This window comes from Carettochelys insculpta, chromosome 1 (genome assembly GCF_033958435.1).
Source record: "Carettochelys insculpta isolate YL-2023 chromosome 1, ASM3395843v1, whole genome shotgun sequence".
In the NCBI taxonomy this organism is placed as follows: Eukaryota; Metazoa; Chordata; order Testudines; family Carettochelyidae; genus Carettochelys; species Carettochelys insculpta.
Window position 1 is genome coordinate 242671623 of NC_134137.1, and position 22495 is coordinate 242694117.

The window sequence follows — 22495 nt, forward strand, 5'->3', positions numbered from 1 at the left end:
ATTTGACTTTTTTCTAGATTCCAAGCACTGTTCCCAATACCCAAGCACTCAATTCCACTGGAAACACAGACTAAATATGAGGTGGTACAGGAAATCCTTTTCCACTAACATTGTGAAGTTATAGCAAAAAGCCTCCAAATGTTTCAATTGCTTAAATAAAAAACTGGGACTGGGCTAGAAAAACTGAGGCATATGGTTACTTTTGGCTGTTTATTGGTTTCCCTGTGCCTCTTTCTGAGTTGGCAAATTTCTAGTTTCCCTTAACAAGCACTAGTTAGGCCCTTGCTTGGTAAGGGGACTGGATTCTAGTTAAACACTCCATCCTTGTGCTTGGAGCAGGACATTGAAGAGAAGGGAAAAATGATTTTAAGATCTTGTCCACATAGGAGAACTTGATCATGCTGGCTATTCTGGGATAACTATTCTGCTATACCTATTCTTATAGGTTCCAGCTACACTGTAGCCATAACTTGAAATAACTTAAGCAATTTGCTCAATGCAAATTGCATAATTTATTTTGAGTTATTTTGAACTTGGTGCCATCTACACAGCACTGAAGTTTGAAATAAGCAGCTATTTTGAAGTTTCCTCTGTTGTACAATGAAAGGTAATAGAACCAGAATATGATGCTCAAAATAGTGCTACTATTTCAGGTATGATATTTAGCCATGGAGTTGCTATTTCAGGGTATGTTTGTAACCAAATAAATATAATGTAATCAAATATAATTTAACTCTTCTGAAATAACTTTCTCAGGTAGAAACTCTAGTCCCTAAGGCTATGTCTACACAGCACCCTAACCTTGAAATAAGCTACACAATTTGTGCTCTGCAAATTGTGTAGCTTATTTTGAGTAGATAACACCTGTCACTATTCAGTTATTTCAGCATGTGGCACTGTCTAAATGACACTAAATGCCAAAATATCAAGCACTATTTCAGCGTATCCCTATATTCCTCCTGCAATGAGGGGTTCAGGGATGCCAGAATAGTGAGCTCAAAAACTGTTTTGACACAATGGGAGCGGTTCTTAGATGTGGGCAGCTATTTTGGGATACCAGTGTGAAAAACTGGGATGATCCTTTCGAAAATAATCGCAACTTTTTAAAAAATAAATCACATTTAAATCTAAAATTCTCTATCCTGTTGTGACAAATGATCCTAACATACCTGAAAAGGAAAAGGTAGACAACATGTATCCTTTTTTTCTTCCAATGTTTCTTTGTGAATGTGAAAGCTAATATGTACAGTCACTATCCCCTGCTCCTCTGCAGACAGGAATGTGTGACTCTTTCATTGACAGGCAATAAGGGAGTTAAAAAAACGTTGTAAAAGATATCAGGAAAAGGTGGCTGTGATGCCCCCTTCTCCCAAATGAACAAAGAAGGTGATGGGCGAGACTGGTGGCCCAACTAACCTAGTTTCAATTGACTGGATCGCGTCCCTTTCCCTAAAGTTAGTTAGCAGCTTTCCAAGAGGCACCAAACGAAAAAAACCCACCCCAGGGAACCGCTGCCTCTGCCTCACTCACGCCGGGATTACACTCTTCTCCACCCCCTGGGCTGAACTTCCACCTCCTCCGACTCCTTTCCCTCCGCAGCCCTGTCCTGGACAACAAGGGTTTGGCTCAGGTTTGGTCTATTTGGCACGGAGCAGCTCGCGGGGGGAAGGGGGTTGCAGTCACGTTGCAGAGACACGTGCCGGTACCGCGAGCACTGGACAGCCGCCCGGAATGTGCAAGCGGAGCAGCTGCGGAGTACGGGCTGGGCGCGCGGCGCGGCGGGGAGGGGACAACGCCGGGCCGAAGACGAGCGGCTGCGGCGGGGGCATCCGTGCACCCCGCAGCCCTCCCCCGCCGCCCCGGGTCGGCAGCGGCTGGATTGCCCGCCCCGCTGGGGAGCAGGGGGAGGCGGGGCGGCGCAGCGCAGCGTGGGGGAGGCCGGGCAGCTGGATGGCAGCGAGGCTGTGCGCTGCCGCTGGGGCTGGCGAGCGCCCTCGCTCTGCGCATCTGGACCGCCGCGCCCCGGGCGCGCGCAGGAGCAGCCGACGAGCCCCGGGGGCAGAGGCCGGCCCGAGCAGCGGCGGGAGCCCGGGAATGTAAGTGAGCCCCGCTCTGACGCTGAGCAGCCCCCGCCTGCCCGGGCGCTGCCAGTACCTCCCCGCGCAGCGCCGGCCGCTTGCTGCAGCCCGGGATTTCCGTCTCGGCCGGGCCCCAACCCCGCTTCCCCGCCGCGCTGCGCGTCTCAGAGGGGCAGCCCCCTCCGTCTGGAGCGTCTCCGGAGTCGAGCAGCCCGGGAGCACCTGAGAGACTCGCACGTGGCTCAGACCCACTTCTTCACATCCCCCCCCGGTCTCGGGCCGCTGCTCGGCCCGGACACAAAGCGGTTGGTCTTTAGGGTGCTCCGGGGCTGCTTGGGTTGGGTAACCCTGGAGTCTCGCGTCGGGCCACCCTGGAGTCTCGCGTCGGGCCAGCCTCGAGCTCCCTTCTGGTGTCAGTTTGTCGCTGGCCTGATGGTCTCTTCCCGGGGCGCTGGGGTGTGGGGCTGGCGGTGTCGCCGGGGTGAAGCCTAAGGCAGGCACAGGGCTTGGATGGAGGAGGCGGCGGGGGAGGAAAATCCGTCCTCAGGTGGAAAATTTAAATCTTCCCCAGTGGGGAAATAATCCAATGATCTGGTTATTATTATTTAATTGATTGATTGATTAATTTCAGTTCCTGTGCCTAAGAAAAACCCCACCAGGACTCTCCCAAACCCCACATCAGTCCTCCTCAGCGGGCACTCCTCTCCCTGCTGTACACACACCCACAGGTTTGCGAGCAGTGTGTCTATAACACGAACAGGGCTTCTCTCTCTCTCTCTCTCTCACACTCACACACACACACAGGTTTGCGAGCAGTGTGTCTATAACACGAACAGGGCCTCTCTCTCTCTCTCTCTCTCTCTCTCTCTCACACACACACACACACACACACACATAGGTTTGTGAGCAATGGGTCTATAACACAGCAATGGGCCTTTTACAGGAACAGGGCTTCTCTCTCTCTCTCTCACTCACACAGGTTTGTGAGCAGTGTGTCTATAACACCCCACTTCTTTATAACACTTCTTTCCTCCCCACCCCCCCACAGGTTTGTGAGCAGTGTATCTGTGACACTAAGGGCCTCTCTCACACACACACACCAGTTTGTGAGCAGTGTATCTGTGACACTAGCAGCACTTCTCTCTCTCTGTCCCTCTCACACCTGCACACACAGGTTTGTGAGCAGTGTGTCTATAACACGAACAGGGCTTCTCTCTCTCTCTCTCTCTCACACACACACACAGGTTTGTGAGCAATGGGTCTATAACACAGCAATGGGTCTTTTACAGGAACAGGGCTTCTCTCTCTCTCTCTCTCTCTCTCACTCACTCACACACACAGGTTTGTGAGCAGTGTGTCCATAACACTAACAGGGCTTCTTTCCTCCCCACCCCCCCACAGGTTTGTGAGCAGTGTATCTGTGACACTAGCAGCGCTTCTCTCTCTCTCTGTCCCTCTCACACCCGCGCACACAGGTTTGTGTGCAGTGTGTCTATAACACGAACAGGGCTTCTCTCTCTCTCTCTCTCTCTCTCTCTCTCTCTCACACACACACACAGGTTTGTGAGCAGTGTGTCTATAACACGAACAGGTCTTCTTTCTCTCTCTCTCTCTCTCTCTCTCACACACACACACAGGTTTGTGAGCAATGGGTCTATAACACAGCAATGGGTCTTTTACAGGAACAGGGCTTCTCTCTCTCTCTCTCTCTCTCACACACAGGTTTGTGAGCAGTGTGTCTATAACACGAACAGGGCTTCTTTCCTCCCCACCCACCCCCACACAACGGTTTGTGAGCAGTGTATCTGTGACACTAGCAGCGCTTCTCTCTCTCTCCGTCCCTCTCACACCCGCGCACACAGGTTTGTGGGCCGTGTGTCTAGCCCTCTAACCGCGCTGCCCCAGGGTGACACTGGAGGGGTTGCTTTGCAGCGTCACCTCCTGCAGAGCCGATGGCTAGGGCGTGGGGGGTCCCTGCGGATCGCCGCTGGCTCGCGGGGAGCTCCCTGCGGGACTGGCTCTGGCGTCCGGGGGAGCCGCACCTGTCCGGCGAAGCGGTGACTGGGATGACCGTCCCGCCCTGTCCCCGTGTGCGGTGCCCCGGCCGCTTTGTGCTTGCGAGGTAACTGGAGCCGAGCCGAGCCGAGCGCGGCGCTCCAGCGAGGCGCGCACCAAGCGCGCTTCTCCTCCCGCCAGCGCCGGGGCCGCAGTGGCGCGTTTCGCGGCGGGCCCCAGGCGGGTCGGACCCGCGGGGGCGGGGGAGTGTCCCGCCTCGCTGGTGCAATTCCAAAGGCCCGGCCCGGCCCCCCGCGTCCGAGCGGGCAGGTTGCAAAGCAAGAACGGTCGCTGCGCTTGGCTGGGGAGGAGGCAGCCCGGGCCTGTGGTGATCTGGGGCGGGGCGGAGCGGCTGGGCCGCCTTGGCTTTGTTTTGTCTCTTTTGTTGTGCTTGTTGCTCCTTTGGGATCGCTCCGCACAATGCAGCCCCCGCGGGGTCGCTGCAGGAACTGTTAGAGTCGCTCCCGCCTTCCCCAGTCGCATTTGCGGGGGTGGATTGCTTTTCGTTTTCACCCCCAGGCCCGATGGCTCTGGCAAACGACCACCGCACCACCCGGCAAGTGCTGACTCGTGGGGGAAGGCTCTGCAAAGCTGCTGACTCCTTATCGTTTGTATTTGTCCTTATCTTCTGTCTTCTCCTTAGTCACCGCCTGTAAAGGCCGTAGGTGGGAGGGAGAGCCAGGACTTGTTAGCTTAACAAACGCAGGAAAGCTAATGGCCTTTTTGACTTCCCAGAGCAAGTACAGAATAGGCCTGTATGCACTCAGGTCCCTATTTATATTTCTTGGCTATGTGAAAGGAGCCAAAAGTCCAACAATATATTACATTTGGTTGCCTCTGGCTGGGGACTTCCTTGTGGCTGGGCAGGAGAGCTGGAAGAGGGTGCTACACAAATGTGAATATCTTACAGGTGTTCCACCCCTGCCTATGCTTTCCTTCTTCCTAAGGGAGCTGACGGGTAAGAAAGGGTTACATTTCCCTGAACTTTGCCTAATATTTCCCCCAAATTCTGCATCCAGATAGGAACGCTTGGCAGGACCTCACTGGGAAAGTGTAGGTGCAAAAAGGGGATAGAAGCAAATGCGCCTCCACACTTACCCCACATCTAAAGGCGTGCCGTGGGAGTGTGATAACCCTGACCCTGTTGATTGGAACCCGGTGAACAGCACAGCAATTGCCACTTGAAAGCGCTTGCCTGGAATATGTGGCTTATGGGTTCCCAGGACTGGCAGCTGTGAGATGACCATTCAGCTCTTCTTGGAGTTGTACCATACCTTGTGTCTGAGGGTATAGAGAGCAACTCCTACCCACTCCCATCCCTGCTGTCCTGAATCTGTACAAGGGGTGAGCCATTGGAGGACAGACTGGCACACATGCCTTTGCTGAGGAGGCAGATAATGTGGCAGGCATGACACAAAAAAGTTAGTGAAAAAGACGAGGTCAGAGTAATTTAAAATCAGGGAAGGTGGCTGTGCCTTGGTATTCCCCTGGAAAAGGTAAAAGTCCCAGCTACCTAGTGTAAAAATAATGATACCTCACTGTTACAGAGCGCTTTTCAGCAGCCTATCCCATTTTACAGATTCGGAAATGGAGGCACAGAGCTGTGCGGCGACTTGGCCAGGGTCACATGCATCAAAGTCAGGAATAAAAACCAAGACTCCCAGCATTCTGTGTAGTGGACCATACTACCCGAAAGGCAATTGTGTAGCTGACAAAATAGGACTTGCCAACCACACACACACATTTTAAATTACATTCAAACTTTTTTCCCCTAAAAATTCGTTTCACTGTTTTGACCACTGATAAGAGATAGTTGAACTATTTTGACAGAAATGTTCCATGAAAATTTTGAGGGGAAAAAGTAAAAATGTTTATGAATTAGTTTCTGACACACCCTAGTTGGCCTATAAGCAGAGGGAAATTAGAAATGGCTACCAATAATGCACTTTGTATTCATGTTGAGGTCAATGGAGTTACTTGCATTAGTAAAGACTCTTCCCATGAATGAGGTTTGATTCATAGATCTGAAGGCCAGAGGGACCGCTATGATCTAACTTGACCTTCAGTATAACAACAGGCCATCAGACTTCCCTGAATTAATTTGTGTCTGCATTTGAACACATCTTTTAGATAAATGTCCACTCCTGATTTCAAAATTTCTAGGGGTGAGTAGACAGGCCCAGTAGGTGTTAGCAAAACTCAGAAAAATCAGTGGTCAAGAGAGACTGAACCATAGTGGCCACAAAGAATTTCAAGGTTCTAAATATGTCATATGTAGAAAGTACTTTGGATTATTTTGTTTTTGCAGATTTGTAACACACAGTTTTAGACACAGAATAACATGTGGAACTCCTTGCCACAGTGTACCTAGAGAAACATTGGGGTGATCTTTCAAGTCAGCGATAAAGTTCCTATTGACTTCAGTAGGGCCAGGATTTCACCATAGATATTTATATGAGCACTGAAAACATCTACAGCTATCAAATATGCCCCCAGTTTGGCAAAGATCCAATTCCTTGTCATCTATTATTATTATTGGTATTGACTAGGACCCCATTGTGCTAGGTGTACGGATAAGATATAGCCATCTCATAGAGCTGGAAAGGACCTTGAGAGGTCACTGAGTCCAGTCCCCTGCACTCACAGCAGGACCAGTCACCATTCCTACCAGATTTGTTAATTATGCTGAGATAGGAATAAGGGGATTTCGAAATGTGCGGGGTCCTTTTGAAAAGTACCCCCGCGTAGCCAAGCCATGCACCATTGAAAGTGGCACTTTCGAAGTACTGCGGCCAGCAGCATGCTAAAGAGGCGCTGATCATTAGTATTCTTCGATTTGGCCATTAGCTTGGCCATTTTGAAGTTTTGGCCAAGTGTGGCCACAGCCAATGAAGGCAAGACATTTTAGTTTAACCATGAAGTAAACTGCTGGGATCAACCCCAGAAAGGGGTATAGGGCTGACTTTGGTGAGTTTAAAAAAATAGCACCTGGTTTTCAGCATCTACCTCGGGGTTGTTCACCTCCATTAGTTACTCTAAAGGAAAAAAAATGTAGCTTTATTTGCAGTGAAGACAAAGCCTCAGCCTCCAGAATGGCCCAGCCAACTCCATCACCAGCACTATGTGAAGCACCCACAGTAAATACACCATTGGCTGAGGCTCTGGTCAGCAGAGTCCACTGAAGTCAAGTGAGAGTTTTTCATGACGATTAGAGATTGGCAGACATTTTTCCAAACTATTTCCAAGCATTTCCCTTAAAAGGATCAGAAATATCCCACCACTTGCTACATCCCCTATAGGTGCCTCTTGAACTGGACACACAAAAGGTGTCTGATGGTCTTTCTATCTCTGGCAGGCAGTCATTGCTTTGTACGCTCGTTGGAGAGCGGTGGATTGGAGAGCAGATGGAGTGGAGGGCAGTGAAGGCAACCCGGGTACGAAGGAACCTCTTTGGCCCCGTGGACCATGAGCAGCTGCAGCAGGACTTCCAACACATGCTGCGCAGCAGCATAGAGGGAGCACAGAAAAAGTGGAACTTTGACTTCTTACAAGACATGCCAGCAGAGGGGCTCTTACAGTGGGAAGAACTACAGAGCCGGGATGTTCCAGCCTTTTACCACAGCTGTGTGGTAGGTGAGGCTCGCAAGCCTTTGAAGCCCTTGAACCAGGGTATAGTCAAAGAGGTCAAGGGCCACAATTTTGCCACAGTGACACTGACTGAGAACCCCAAAGTTACCAAGAAAATGCTGGGCAAGAAGAACCAAGCAGGGAAGAAACGGAGACAAACTTCCTTGACAGGTGAGTGAGATTTGTATTGTATGCTGTTCGGTGTGTCAAAACTATCTCTGAAAGCTTCTCCAGAATTTAATCAAAATAGGCCAGTAATTAGCCTCTTCTTAAATAAGGAACGCTTGAAATAAACCAAATGACATGACTGAATAGTCTTACATTTTTTTCCTATCAAGAGCCATGCCCTTTACTATACCCACCTATCCACAGGTACAAAATTATTTCTTTTCAATTGACTAATGATTTCCCCCAGAACATGTTTATGAAAACGCAGGCATACACAAGATGAAGATTTGCTGTTTCATACTGTAGCAGGATTCAACATCATCTGATGGGTTAAGGAAGATTGTCACAGTTTACATAAGAAGCTGGTTTTCTAAAGATCTTATCACCTGCAACTCCCAAAGGTATCTGTGGGACTGGTGAATGCTCAGAATATCAGAAGGTCAGGCCAAAAAAAGGTATGATTGCTCAGTCAAACTTAGGTCCAATCTGTTCTCTAGAATTAGACTGACCTACCTACAGTGCTCAGGGTTATGGAAAATTTGTGCCCTAAGCACTATCATTAGGGCAAGCTAAGTCTTGGTGCAGACAGATCAGATCAATTGTTCCATTAACCTAGCTACCATCTGTTGGAGAGATGGATTAATCAATCTGATGGGAAAAGCCTCTTCTGACTATAAAGAAGTGCCTACACTGTGGTGCTACCATGTCACAGCAGACAGGGCCATAGTGTAGGTGGGGGAGATTAGGCAACTAAAGGGAAGGGAGCTATGAAGAGTAGTTAAGATGACTTATTCAAGGGCAGTCTGGATCTCAGGTTGGGTTGTCCAGCAAATCAATATGACTTTCCCCAGTTTTTTTCATAAATCTTCACAGTTAAGGTGACTACATGTCTTGTTTTTAAAGGGACAATCCCATATTAAGCAGAATGACCCAGCAGCCTCTGCTCTGCTCCACTCTGCTGCCATCTCCCAGGGCGGCTCAGTTGCTCCACTTCACTGCAGAGGCAGAAAGCGGAATGCCCCAACCCCAGTGCAGGCTGGCTGGGGAGCGCAGCTGGATACTATGCAGCTCTGCTGCCCTGCAGCTCCTGCTGCTGCAGTGAGTGCAGGGGTGCCTGACCCCTGCTGCCAGTCCCAGCCCACCCTGTGGCCTGCGGGCTAACCGGAGTTTGAGGGACCATCTGATCCTTAGGCCACTTGGATCAGCTGCCAAGGAAGCCCTTAAAGCGGGAGACCCAGGTGACGGCAACAAAACATCCTGTGTACAGAACAGGTCTACACACACCGCCCCAGGCCACAGAGGCATGCCAGTAGTGGTGCAAGGCTACTAGCTGGAGATACGGGCAGTGGTGGTAGGGGCATGTGTGGGGAGTGAAGAGTGCAGGCAGGGCCAGGAGAACACACAGAGACTCCCCACTCCTTCCAAAGCCCTGCCAGAGGGATACGTGCTGGCCCACTGGTGGGATTTGAGGACTCGCACTGGCCCTAAGGTAAATCAAATTTGAGATTCCTGATTTACACTTTAAAAGACAGGAGCGGTCTGGTTAAATAAATATCATTGTCTTAAAAGCCAGCTGTGCGTTCTGAGGCTCTTTCACTGTATATGGCTCCTTGGGCAGGCAGAGTTAACCAGTAAAAATGCAGGCACTTTGCCACAGTCCCAGCTCATCTGAACATTCATACCATCACCATCTTGCTTCAGAATGGTTCCAACTTCTGTTCTGCTTCCATGAGAGCATTTCACAGCTGCAGCGTTGCAAGACAGCTAGGCTTTGGATCCTCTTTTCCAGGAACTGAACTGAGCTGTCCTTTTTGTAAGCCAGACTTCAGATGCTTCTGTGGTCAGAGCTAGAGAAGGAGAAGAGGGAAGAGAACGATATTGTCCATGCAGCACCATCTTCCCCCTTTCACGTGCCAGCTCCCATCCTTTTGTTTTCAGAGCACTGGGGGCTTGACTTTGGGGCTATCTACACAACGCATGCTACAGCAGCACTGTCACTCTCCAGATCATCGCCTTGTTGTGGTGAGCAGGCTTGTGTGTTTCAGTGAACCCAAAAGCAATGCCGTAGGGAGTCTTGTGCTCCCAGCAGGTCACCCATGGTGCAAGATCAAGGGGGAGGGTCCAGACCAAGAATGATCCTAAAAGTCCTCACAGCAGAACAGGCGGTGAATAGCAAGGGTAAATGCTACCGTGGCTGTGAAGGTGGATGATGGCTGCAGTGGACAGGAGACTCCCAGTCGTCATGGATCCCATCCCATTGGACTTGAGCCTTCTCTCCATCAAGAACCACATGGTGGCTGCACTGCAACAGTCCCCCCACATTAAAAGAAGTCATCTTCCTCTGCATACTACTCTCCTAAATTTAAGACCTACAGCAAATGGCAAATGTTGACAGGAGCAGGATTGTGAAATCTGGAAGCTTTTAGTCATGGACCAGCATGTTGGCAGTAGATGTATGTAATACCGTTTTGAGGACAAAGGTGGTAGAATGGTCCAGCAGCTGCATCTATGACTGATCAGCCCTATAGAGGATCCGTTCTGCTCAGCCCACATGGGGAGGGGGCTAGAAAAGGTGCCAAACATAATCCACCTCAACCCTCATGACTGGATAATCAAGTGTAGTGGGTTCACCTCTATGCAGTCGAAATTGAATAGTAAACTTTGGAACATGGAATATTCACACTCCAAATGGACAACCCAGACAATGGATGACCCAAAAAATGCATGGCAGTTGTCGCCTGTGAGCTGTGATGATTCAACATCAATATAGCTGCCCTGGCAGAAGCACATAGACCAGAAGGACAGCAAAGAAAAGAAAGTGGAAGGTACACATTTTTCTGAAAAGGAACCCCAAAGGAAGAAAAATGAATTCATGGAGTAGGATTTGCCATCAAAATAGAAATGACAAAGATCCTATCTGAAGTCCCTTTTGACATCAGCAAGTGTCTCTTGACTCTCCGCTTGAAGTCTGCCAAAAAACCAACAGGCAGCTGTCGTCAGTGCTTATGTGGCAACTCTAGACACTGAAGATGACGTGAAGGAGAAGTCCTACACCCAATTGGATACAGACCTCGAAGACATCCCCAAAGAGGACAAGATTATTCTGTTGGGGGATTTCAATGTCAGGGTCAGAAGAAACATGGACCTCCTAGCAGTCTACCATTGGGAGATAAGAATATGGTAACAGCAACTGCAATGGAGTGTTCCTCCTTACAAAATGTGCAGAACATGAGCTCCTCATCATGAACACCCTCTTCCACTAGAAAAACAAATTTAAGACCTCACAGCAACATCCTAAATTGAAGCACTGGCACTTCATAGACTACATCATCATCTCTGCTTGGGATCAGCTTGATGTCCTTCTCACACATAAAATGACTAGTGCTGATGACTGCTGGACTGATCACTGCCTTATTCAATCCACAATGGTGATCAGGATTGCCACCAAATGGAGAAGTCAGAGAAAACAGATCCAACGAAAGATTAACATGCAAGGTTTGAAGGACCCCACCAGACAAAGTGACTTCCAGTAGTGCTCCAAAGGAAGCCGTTGACAGTACACCCTAAAGATGCGGAAGAACACTGGTGTCAATTGAAAAATGCCATCATTGGAGCTTGTGGAGAAAGCATTGACCACCAGTCCAGGAAGCATCAGGACTGGTTTGATGGGAATAATGTGGAAATTGAATTCCTGACTGAGGCAAAAAGGAAAGAGACTTTAGGAGGGCCTATCAAAGCGACACAATGGGGAGAGAAGCACATGCTAAGGCCAAGGCAGAAGTCCAATGTAAAACAAGGACTCTGAAAAACAAGTGATGGCCTGAAAAGGCGCAAGAACTCCAGCATCTTGCAGACATCAATGGTACAAGAGGTTTCTTCAGTGCTACCAAAGCTGTTTATGGACTGAGAAACCATGGAACCAATCCCCTGAGCTCACAGGATGGTACTCAACTCTTGAAAAACAATGAAGCCCTTGCTTCTCGCTGGAGGGAATACTATAATGAGCTCTTGAACCGGCCCTCCATGGTGGTCCTAGAATCCCATGGCCAAATCCCTCAGCAACTGCCTGGGGATGATCTTGCAATACTTCCTACCTTGAGTGAGCTTCCATCAAATCAGTGAAGTGCAACAAGGCAACCAGACTGGATGGAATCTCTGCTGAAGTCTTTAAAGAAGGTGAGCCAGAGCTCCACAAACAACTCCACCTCCTGATTCCCAAGATCTGGCATAGGGAGCAGATGCCACAAGATTTCAGAGGCACACTGACTGTCAGTCTCTTCAAGAAGGGTGACAAGTTGGACTGTGGAACCTATCATGGCATCTGCCCCCCCGGCAACATAAGGGAAAAATCTTAGCTCGAATCCTTGCAAACCAACTTCTGCCATTCTCAGACGAAATTCTCCCAGAATCCCAGTGTGGCTTCCAACCATTACGAGGAACAGTGGACATGAGCTTCACCACCCAGCAACTATCCAAAACATATGTATATATCATGAACAAAACCATGCCTTATACATGAGTTTCATCCACTTGAGCAAAGCATTCAGCTCAGTCAGTCATAGCACCCTGTGGACCATCCTGTCAAAGATCAGCTGCCCCAAAAAATTCATTAGCATCTTGAGTCTGCTTCATGAGAACATGACTGCCACAGTATTTAACAACAAGAGATCCCTAAGCAACTCCTCTGAGGTCAAAACAGGAGTCAAACAAGGCTGTGTAATTGCTCCATCACTGTCCTGCATCTTCATCACCATGACCCTTCACCTCATTGATGGCAAGTTTCCAGATGGCGTGAAGATTGTCTGTAGAATGAATAGGAAGCTTTTCATCTCAGGAGACTGAAAGCTAAGATCTCCACAACCTTGAACACAGAGCTCCAGTACTCAGGTAACAGCATGGTTGCTGCTCTTTCTCCCACAGCCCTTTAGACCATCTTAAGTGCCTTCGCTGAAGCATACAAGAATCTCTGGCTCACACAAAATATCAAAAAGACCAATGTGCTCCACCCCCACCCCCCAGTGGGACAATCTCTGTTGAAGTCTATGGAGAGCGGCTGGAAAATGTGGTGCACTTCCCATACTTTGGAAGTCATCTTTCCACAAAGTAAACATTGATGCAGAAATCCAGCACTGTCTGAACCTTGCAAGCTTTGCTTTTGCTTTCCTGAGACAAATGGTCTTGGAGAGCTGTAACATCTACCTGAAGACAAAAATTATATACCAAGCAGTGATTGTTCCAATGCTGCTGTAGACGTATGAAACCTGGACAACATACAAGCATCATTTGAAGGCACTTGAACAATGTATCATCAACGCTGCCTCAGGAGAATCCTAAATATCTCTTGGGAGGATAGGCGCACAAACACTAGCATCCTGGGAGAGTCGAACGTGACCAGCATTGAAGCCATTATCATTCATCAGCATCTTCGTTGGACTGATCATGTGGTTTGGACATCTGATCAGCACCTCCCAAAACAGATTCCTTTTTCCATGTTGAAGGAAGGACAGAGGAGCGTTGGGAGACAGCAGAAATTATATAAGGACATGCTGAAGGCATACATGAAAAAGTGCAGCATCAGTGTTGATACTTGGGAGAACCTTGCCCAACATCATCCCCAGTGGAGAACAGTAATCCGTGAGAGGTGGCGCAGTTTGAGAGGTACCAGTGCAGTACAGATGAAGGGAGGCAGAAAAGATCGTCAAAAACTGCCTAACACCCTTCCAGCAGCTACTAACACCTGCCCCCTTTGTGATAAGATTAGCAGTTCCACAACTGAGCTGAACAGCCATCAATAGACTCACAAATAGGAGGGTGACATGAAGATGTCCTGCTTATTATCAAGTGACAAGAGAGAGCAGCACTGTAGTGTAGATGTTTTCTACAATGAGAAAAGTAGGTAAGACACCTCCCTTGAGTGGTTCAGTAACTAGGTGGATGGAAGACTTTTCCTGTTGACTCAGCTGTGTCTGTATCTCCTGGACGTGTAGTTTAAGAAACTGGGGAAAAAAATTTAAAAGGGATTGGTCTAAACTACCAAGTCAGTTCAAGCTAGCTACATCACTCAGTGATCTGAAAATTCACTCCCCTGAATTATGTTATTAAGCTGACCTAAAATCGGTGTCAACACCAGAAGTCTATTGGAAGAATTCTTCCAATATACCAAGAATTCTATTGACATAACTACTGCCTTCCACGGAGGTGAATTTATAACAGCAGTGGAAGAACCTCTTCCCTACAGCACTGCAGGTGTATCACTGTAGCATTTCCAGTATAGAAAATCCGCTTGGGCACTTAGAGCCCAGAGCTTCAAAGGCAATTAGGACCCTAATTTCCACTGAAATCTATGGGAATTGGATCCTTAAATATATTTGAGGATCTGGGCCTGGGCAGCTCCTACATGCACAAGTCTCTCTTGAAGATGGGAGTTGGGCTCCTTAATTATGTAGGTGCTTTTGAAAATTTTGCCCTGGCTAAAATTCATTATTGATGAATGTGAAGATAAAGCCATTGGAGTCATTTGTCGGTTTGACCCACCAAGTATATAATCCACAATATAGTTCCCCTCAGCACAAAGTACATGAATTAACATTAGTAAGGATTATATTTTGTGAGAGCTTAGACATCCCAATTATTACTGTTGTTTCACTCCTCCTCCTCCCTGCCAAGAACTTCCTGTAATGTTTGCAGGCCTTTTTTCCCGGTAAATTAGCTGCTCAGACTCCCAACAAGATGTGGTATTATTTTGGATCACCATTATACTTAATTATTCTCACCATAAATCAAACAATAGAACTTAATGAAATCAGTTGTAAGATTCTCTTTGCAGAACTTGGCTGTGGAAACCCATAGCATTCCAGAGAGTATCCTCAGCCAGTAGTGTTCTCTGTAGAAATGAATACAAGCCATAAGCTTCTAGGACTTGCAACATACATTGCCAATTGGTTATGTGGGAAAGTGAAGCTGAAACTTTATGAGGACCCAATCCTCAGCTGGTTTAAATTGGAATCATTTTATTAAAGCCAATGAAGCCACTGTATACCAACTGAGGAGGTGGAACTCAGCCTGTAAATGTATAGATGTAATTTCAGCTACATTTGTCATGTTAACTACCAGAAAAATGTCTTTGTTTCTGTGTTTGGAAAAAAATGCTTTTTGATATGTTCACAAATTATTGAAGGCAGGTCATGGTACTGTCATCAAGATGAATTTTGAACTTGAAGCAGTAATTACACATTTTGTTATGGGTAAAGAATATAGAGTAGTCCCCCATAATTACAGAATGAGAGATAATTCGGTGTTATTGCAAGTTATGTGCAGTCTTCCTAGAGTTCTTATTTGATGCAATAGGTAGAACATGATTAGTAGAATTCAGCATGATTGTAATTCTTCTGATGTTGTTCTAAACTGCAGATCTATTTTAGGATGGTAAGCGAGCACTGAAAAATAACTGTTTATGCAAACACTATTGTGCTGGATCTAAGAGTCACAGAGTAAAATGTCACATTGGTCAGCTTGTATAAGAGGGTCTAAAGTACTTTGATCTATACTGGATAAAAGCCAGCACATTTCCTGTGTTTGTTTGGTATTACATAGCTTTATATAGAACATATGAAAGTTATTAGTTTTGTTCCCATGTGGGCCTTACAGAAGCCTACCTGACTACTTTAGCTGTGAGACTATAGAGATTTCTTTAAAACATCATTCAGCAGTTCTGTAGTTTCTAATTCTGTTTGTTTGTTATTATACAGATTACTATTCAGCTAAGAAGCAAGTGAAAACTACCAGTCAAGCTGCTACCAAGAATTTAACTTTCTGAAATGCAACACAGAATAGATCTGCACCAGAGAGGTTATAAAGAGCCAGCAAGTTTGTCTGACATTCAGAAAGTGTGTGTGCTGACTACAGATGCTTAAGAGCATCACATGGATTGATACATGCATGAAAATACTGATCTGAAGTCTTATAAGCATAACAAAACTCACATTGGAATGAGGTTTAATTGGAAGCTCTTTTGCTAAGGGTCGCTCTCTGTAGAAGTGTTGGTAAGCAAGCCTGGAAATGTTACTGGAATTGGCTATTGTAGCAACTTACACCATATGCGTTTCAAAGAACACTGCATATGGGAAAGCAGTGAACATCAGGTTAACCAGCGGTACAAATACACTGCTGCATTTGAACAAGTCAAAACACGATCAAGATTGTATTATGGTTCTGATTTTATATTTTTTATATCTTTAATGTACAACTTGTTTCCTGTTTGTGAGGGTGATGGCTTATCCAATCAATAAGTTTTACCAGCTAAACTATACAAATCTGCTTCATTTAAAAAGTTCCCAACCCAGCCCATGATTTTTCAGGTGCAAAGGTATGACTACACGTGTGTATCTCAACTATTGGTGGACCTAGATGTTTGTGTTTATGTGGCAAATTCTCTGCTTCTATGAATGGACACAGCTGAACTTGCTTCCATGGAGTTTTGCCAATTTACAACAGCCCTATGCATCTGTCTACTTGACCATGTTCTCAGAACAGGTTAAAACCAAACAAGCACTCCTGGAGCACCTAAAAGACTAACAATTTTATTTATTGGGTAATGAGCTTTTGTGGGAAAGACCCTCTTCAGATTTGGGCAAAAATAAGAATCCAGGATCTATATGTGGGGAGGGGAAGAGGAGGAAAAGCAAGAATCGGAAAAAAAGAGCTGAGGGTGGGGAGTCACCTGTTATTAATAGGATCTGTGGAAGAATGGCAGCTGTGCTACTTAATTTACTTCTTCAGGTTGTTAAGCATGGGACTGTTATAAGCATAAGTCTGCAAATTTGCACCCATTAAATCAGGGACCTGACAGTAAAATCATTCTCTGTATCTCCTGTGACAGATAACTCCACTGAGGCCAACTGGTGCAAATGAGAGCAATTTTTGCCTTCTTGGGCACAGCTTTTTTAAATCTGGTTACTATGGAGACATTGGGCCAGATTCACAAAGCAGCTTAGGCATGGTGATGTTCAGCATCATCACGCCTACCTTTTAGGTTCCTAGAAGCTCCCTAGGATTCACAAAGGCTCTGTGTGCAAAGAGTGGAGAGAGACAAGTGCCACAGAATGGGATTCACAAAAGCCAACAGGCTGGGCAACTACTTACCTTGCTAGCCATGGGGAGATGCCCAACTTGGGCTGATGGATGCTAAGCCCCGCCCCTCTTGGAGAGGTGGGTTTTGAAGTCTGGGCTGCAGGGAAGTGCTTCCTTGGGGTTGCATTCTCAGCTGCAAACCTTCTCTTGGGGTTTCCAACACTGCTCCCCACATCCCCACCCTATCTTTCTGGTAAGTGAAAACTGAGATGAAGAGAATTTATCAGGATTTTCCAGATGGGAAGATGTGGGTCTGTCCCACAAAAGCTCATCACCTAATGAATGATTTTGTTAAAGTGCTATAGGACTGCTTCTTTCTTTTGTGAAGATACAGACTGACACAACCCAAGAAGTTGGGCTGACAGGAGGGTGATGGAAGAACATTCACATAACTTGGAGCCGGCGAGGTTAGGGCACTCACAGGTGGTAAATCCCAGTTCAGAACTCTCTTTCCCCTGCTAGTGGAGGTGGGACTTATACTGAGGTTTCCCACGTCCCAGGTGAGCACACTAACCACTGGGCTAAAACACTGGAGTTGGACCTCCTCTGTGCCCAACTCCAGCCAGCCATTTTGTGTATGCTCATATAGAGGGGCCAATCCAACAGGCAAGCTCTGCGGATTCTTACCAGATTGTGCCCTGGGGGCATGTTAGGCTGAGGAGCTCCTGTCTTTCCTCAGTTCATGCATCATTCTGGGGTTAAGTGTCTGGACGCCTGGCATGGAGCCTCATAAGGTGTTTCCATTACTACTTAGGATTTTTCTACAAACAAAGGATATTAATAACACTGGCTCACCCATCCCTCTTGGTGCTGCATGGATTGTTGTTTCTAGCAGTTTTTGTGCCATACACATTTCCCTTCTCCAATCCACCCACCAATTTGGATAATTAGGTTTTATGTCTCTTGGTGCCCAGTGTGCAAAATGTAAAGAGAACCCTACAAAATATACATGCCAAATTTTTGTGTCTGGACTTATTATGTAAGCTGCTGTGTTTGACAAATGAGTTCGGAAAGACCTCTGTAATTGGGCATCTGAGAAATTGCACTGTATTTGAGAACTACTTTTTGACTAAAATCTAAAATATATGGAGTCTTGTACAGTAGATTTTGTATGGGTATGTGCATATTTGTGTATGTTATACACATGGGATGCAATTTATACATGCTACACCAATATTACATGCAGCACCAAGGCAGGATAATTATTCTTCCATAGGAGCAGTGATGTTTAGCTGGAAGTTATAGTTTATTGAAGCTGCTGAAATGTATCCATTTTTATTGGGAAAAATGGCGTGAATCAAGTCTGTTCTTTTATGTGCTGAGCTGTGAATGCTCAGCATGTTGTAGATGGATACTGGAACTAGGGGTGCTACTGCACCCCTTGTCTTGAAGTAGATTCCATCATATGCACATTTTAGGGACTGGTTCAGTGTCTCTCAGCACCCTCACTGTACAAATTGTTCCAGCAACCCTGGTTGTGGGGTCTGTATTTTCAACTCCAGGCAAGTGAGAGAGTCAAAAGGAATTATTTCTCTTTAAATCTCTGATTTGGAAACTGTGGAAACAAAGGACCTAGTTCTGTTCCCATTGCCATCTGTGGGAGTTTTTCTCAGTGGAAACAGACAGAGTCTCCAAAGGGACAGTATTGTCAGTTAACTCAGAGTGGTTGTGGGTGAGTGTTGTGTTTGGGTGCTCCGCAATCCTGATACAATAGAAAAGGCATATTGGAAAATAGAATGTTTTCTTACTGTTGGTGATGACTAAGACAGATCTGTTTTAAGTGTGTGATTTTCTCTGATTTGAAAAGAATTGCACAATGGTATGTTTTTTGTCCATTGTTAAAATCAGACCAATGACACTTTGTGCCTTCTTGCTTTGTAGTGAAGTGTTAAGCAGCCATATTTATTTCTGATCAGTATCTCTCTCTCACACACACACACACACACACACACACACACACGAAAGCCTATACATGTGTCATGCACAAAGTCACCATGATGTTGCCTTGTTTTCTTACAGGGGAAAAGGGATTCCTTGGTATACAGAGGAAGATTAAGGATTGAGCATGTCAGTGTGAGACTGCTGGTTAGAATTTAGCCCATCCAAATTTCTAACCTCTCTGCCAGTTACTAGTGTAAATGTTAGCTTAGAATGTTAATAAAAAAATCTGCTGGCAAGATTCAGTGATGTGTAGTGGCTTGATGTGCAAATTTTTAAAGCTTCTTAATAATAAAATGTAAATGAAGGCACAGTGTACAGAAAGAAGTTTTTCTCACTATTGAACTCCATAGCGTTTGCAGTTATGATGTCCTGACACTAATAGAGGACCAGGTACTCAGCTCGTGCATATTCTTGCAGATCACTGAAGTACAATGGAACTGTGCCAATTTCCAGGAGAGGTATTTTGCACTAGTGCGTTGTGTAACTACAGACCAAAAGTTGACCAAGCCACTAATCACCTGTACGTAAACTGCCTCCTCTCTGTGTACACAAATTTTACAATATTGGCACTGCCATAGCAGGACTATGGCTATTAGCCCTACTACTGAGCATGTGAAAGGTCTTTGGTTGCTGAGGCTTCTCATGTAAGGGATAGAGAACAGTTCATTAGAAATCTTTTGTCCCATAGTTAACATTTCGATGGAGAATTTATTTTAACAAGGAGACATGGAAAAAATATATTTTCCCCTTTTATCCTGTCAGTTGCACTTTCTTGTCAGACACAATTTAAAATGTTCTTAATAAAGACTTTTCAGTTGCAACACCTAATAATAATACCTATGCATAGCAAAGAATAAAATAATTAAATAGGCCTAAAAAAGTCTCAGTCTTTAAATGTGTAGAAAAGGAGGCAGATTCACTTGAAGTTAGGCAGCATACTGTAGCTGTAACATATGTTTTAGTTCCGTTTAAGTATACAGTGCTCTGAGTGAACTAGCTATAATACAGTAACAAAGCTGTTCAAGACATATTTGCTGACCACTGACCTTGTTTGGCTCCCTGGATGTATGAGACAGACCAACAGTGAAATCCCCAAGGAGCACTTTTCCATAAGGAGAAGCAAGGTGCTGTGTCCTGGAACTGAAATAAATTTGGGCATTAAAGAAGTGGTAGCTGCACTGTTTTCAGCTCTTTAAATGTACTCCTAACTACACACCAGGGCTATGTCTAGATTTGAGGGTTTTATCAACAATACAGCCATCTTGTCGACAAAACCCACGGAGCATCCAGATTGCAAAGTGCTTTTGTCAACAGCTGTACCCTGCTTGCCACAAGGTAGAATGCTGCTGTCAACAGAGCTCTCTTGACAAAACACCAGTTTGGACGTCCGGGTGGCCTTCTGTTGACAAAAAAGGCCTCCGGGACACTGCGCAACCCTGTCTGCTGTGGTTCTGAGTGGCCATTTTGCTGATAGAGCAGCGGGGCAGTCCTGCCTCTCCCTGTCAACAGAGTGGATCACTCTTTCGATCCGTCCTGTGGTCTGGATGCAGTCGGTCAACAGAAGTTTTGTCTCAAGATATCTTCCAACACAAACTTCTGCCGACAAATCCCTGTAATCTAGACATAGCCCAGAGGAGCAACTGCATCAGGAATGCATGATATTTAGCCATTTTAACCTCTGTTGTTAATAAACAGACAGCTAATCCCACTGAGCCACTTCCCTGCCATTATATTCATAATACATGACTCAGGGCCCTATATGCTCCTTGATCAGTGGCTCAATTCTTGCTGACACCAATGGGCATCTTACACACAGATTAAGGGAAGCATGTGGCCTTCAGGCTTTTCCACTCAAGATGAATAATTGTCCCACATGCAACACAATATTAGCTGAGAATGGGACAGATCAAGCACAAGTATACCCCTTGCATTTGTTTATGTATTGTACAAACTTGGAAAGACTCTCTCAGGTATAGCTTATTTCATTAAATTCCTTTGGCAGCAATTGAAATTGTGCCACTGCGGCAAGCTGTCCAGGAAAGCAACACTTGATGCTTTCAGTTATTTTCAGGCTATTACAAACAGCTTTCTTCTGCTGCTTAAAACAACTTCTTTGCAAACTGTCGTATGCACTCTTCTGTATGTCAGCATTGGTTTTAGGGAGAACCTGTAGACAAGTTACAGTAGACATCTATACTCTAACATTATCTCTTTATTAAGGCATGGGTGGAGGGACTTATTTATTCCAAAGCTTGTGAACTGCTGTTAGAAAAGTGGATTTTCTCTTGTCAAATGGCAAAGCTAAATACAAAGTTCTTTCTGAAACTCAGAGGGTTTATGTTGTCCAAGGTACTTTTTTCAGATATTAATTTTGCTTTGCTTGGAGTGTTGTAATGATTTAGGTTCGATGAATTTCACTGTAAAAGTGTTGGTGTGTGAAATGTTTGGTTGTCAGCTGTGGATATCTGCAATATAAGAAATAAAATCTGATTCATTACTTTTATTTATTACTTTATTTATTTTACAGCAAACATGACTGAGTTGTCCTCCATTCATATGCTTTTTTTGTTTTTTCATTGCTCCAGTTTGGATTCCATTCACTTTTCACCATACATCAATCTGCTTTCACAATGCATCACTGATGCAAACAATATATTAGCACTACATTTGGGGTAATTTAAACTCAGTTAACTTAAATACTAGAAAAATTTATTTTTCCCCCAGAGCGCCTTTCCAGATTTTCTTACTGAAACCACAAAGGCACAGTCAGCGAGTGCTAGGCCTACAGGGGGTTTAGTAACCCCCTGTCTCTCTGCCTTGTCACCCCACCAACTGCATGCATGCCCAGCATGGCCAATGAAGGCCCATGTCCAGCAGTACCAGGGCCAGGAAGGGAGTGGGCACCATGGAGTAAGGGTACCTCCTTGATGTGCATCGTGTGATACTGTGATAGGCTCTTCTAAATCAGTGAGAACCCATGGGCCAGAGAGGGAAAGGGGGCCCAGCCTCACAGGCCAGGAGCTGCTGCTGTGAGGTGAGTGTAGAACAGACTAGATCTCAAAGTGTTCCACTCCTCACTGAGCTATGATGGACTCGGCAACCTCACACACAGCACATGCTGGAGAATGGGGCCTGACGTGTACACAGGGCAGCCCCCTCTGCCTCAAAGAATGTTTTCACTAGCTGCCTATGGGCACAGCTAGGGCGTAAGAAGTCCATTCTCCTCTCCCCCTCTTCTCTGAGATGTTTCTGTCTGCTGAAGAAATGCTGCCTTTTTAATGGTGCCAGCCATCCTTCAATCCCCCAGCAAGAAACACTGCCACTAAAGCTGCTTAATTCCCGTTTGGCAAAGGCAGGAGAGCTGGCCTGCGGTGGCCAGCACATATTCCAGCACCCACGGTTACATCTCACCTGACTAACTCCTGTGATTTCATTTGGCATTCTTCCCTTCCTGCCATGAACTGCCACAGAGAGCTGTGGTGACGTACTATGCATCG

General features: G+C 46.0%; 1 protein-coding gene across 1 annotated transcript; it reads left to right on the plus strand.

The window, feature by feature from the left end:
• Positions 1–1620: 1620 nt before the first annotated feature.
• On the plus strand, positions 1621–21495 carry LOC142017876 (uncharacterized). The gene is made up of 3 exons (XM_075003210.1): positions 1621–2096; positions 7489–7931; positions 15677–21495. Exons 1-3 carry the CDS (start codon positions 1732–1734, stop codon positions 15742–15744), a joined length of 876 nt encoding a protein of 291 aa, XP_074859311.1. The 5' UTR covers positions 1621–1731; the 3' UTR covers positions 15745–21495.
• Positions 21496–22495: the final 1000 nt, after the last annotated feature.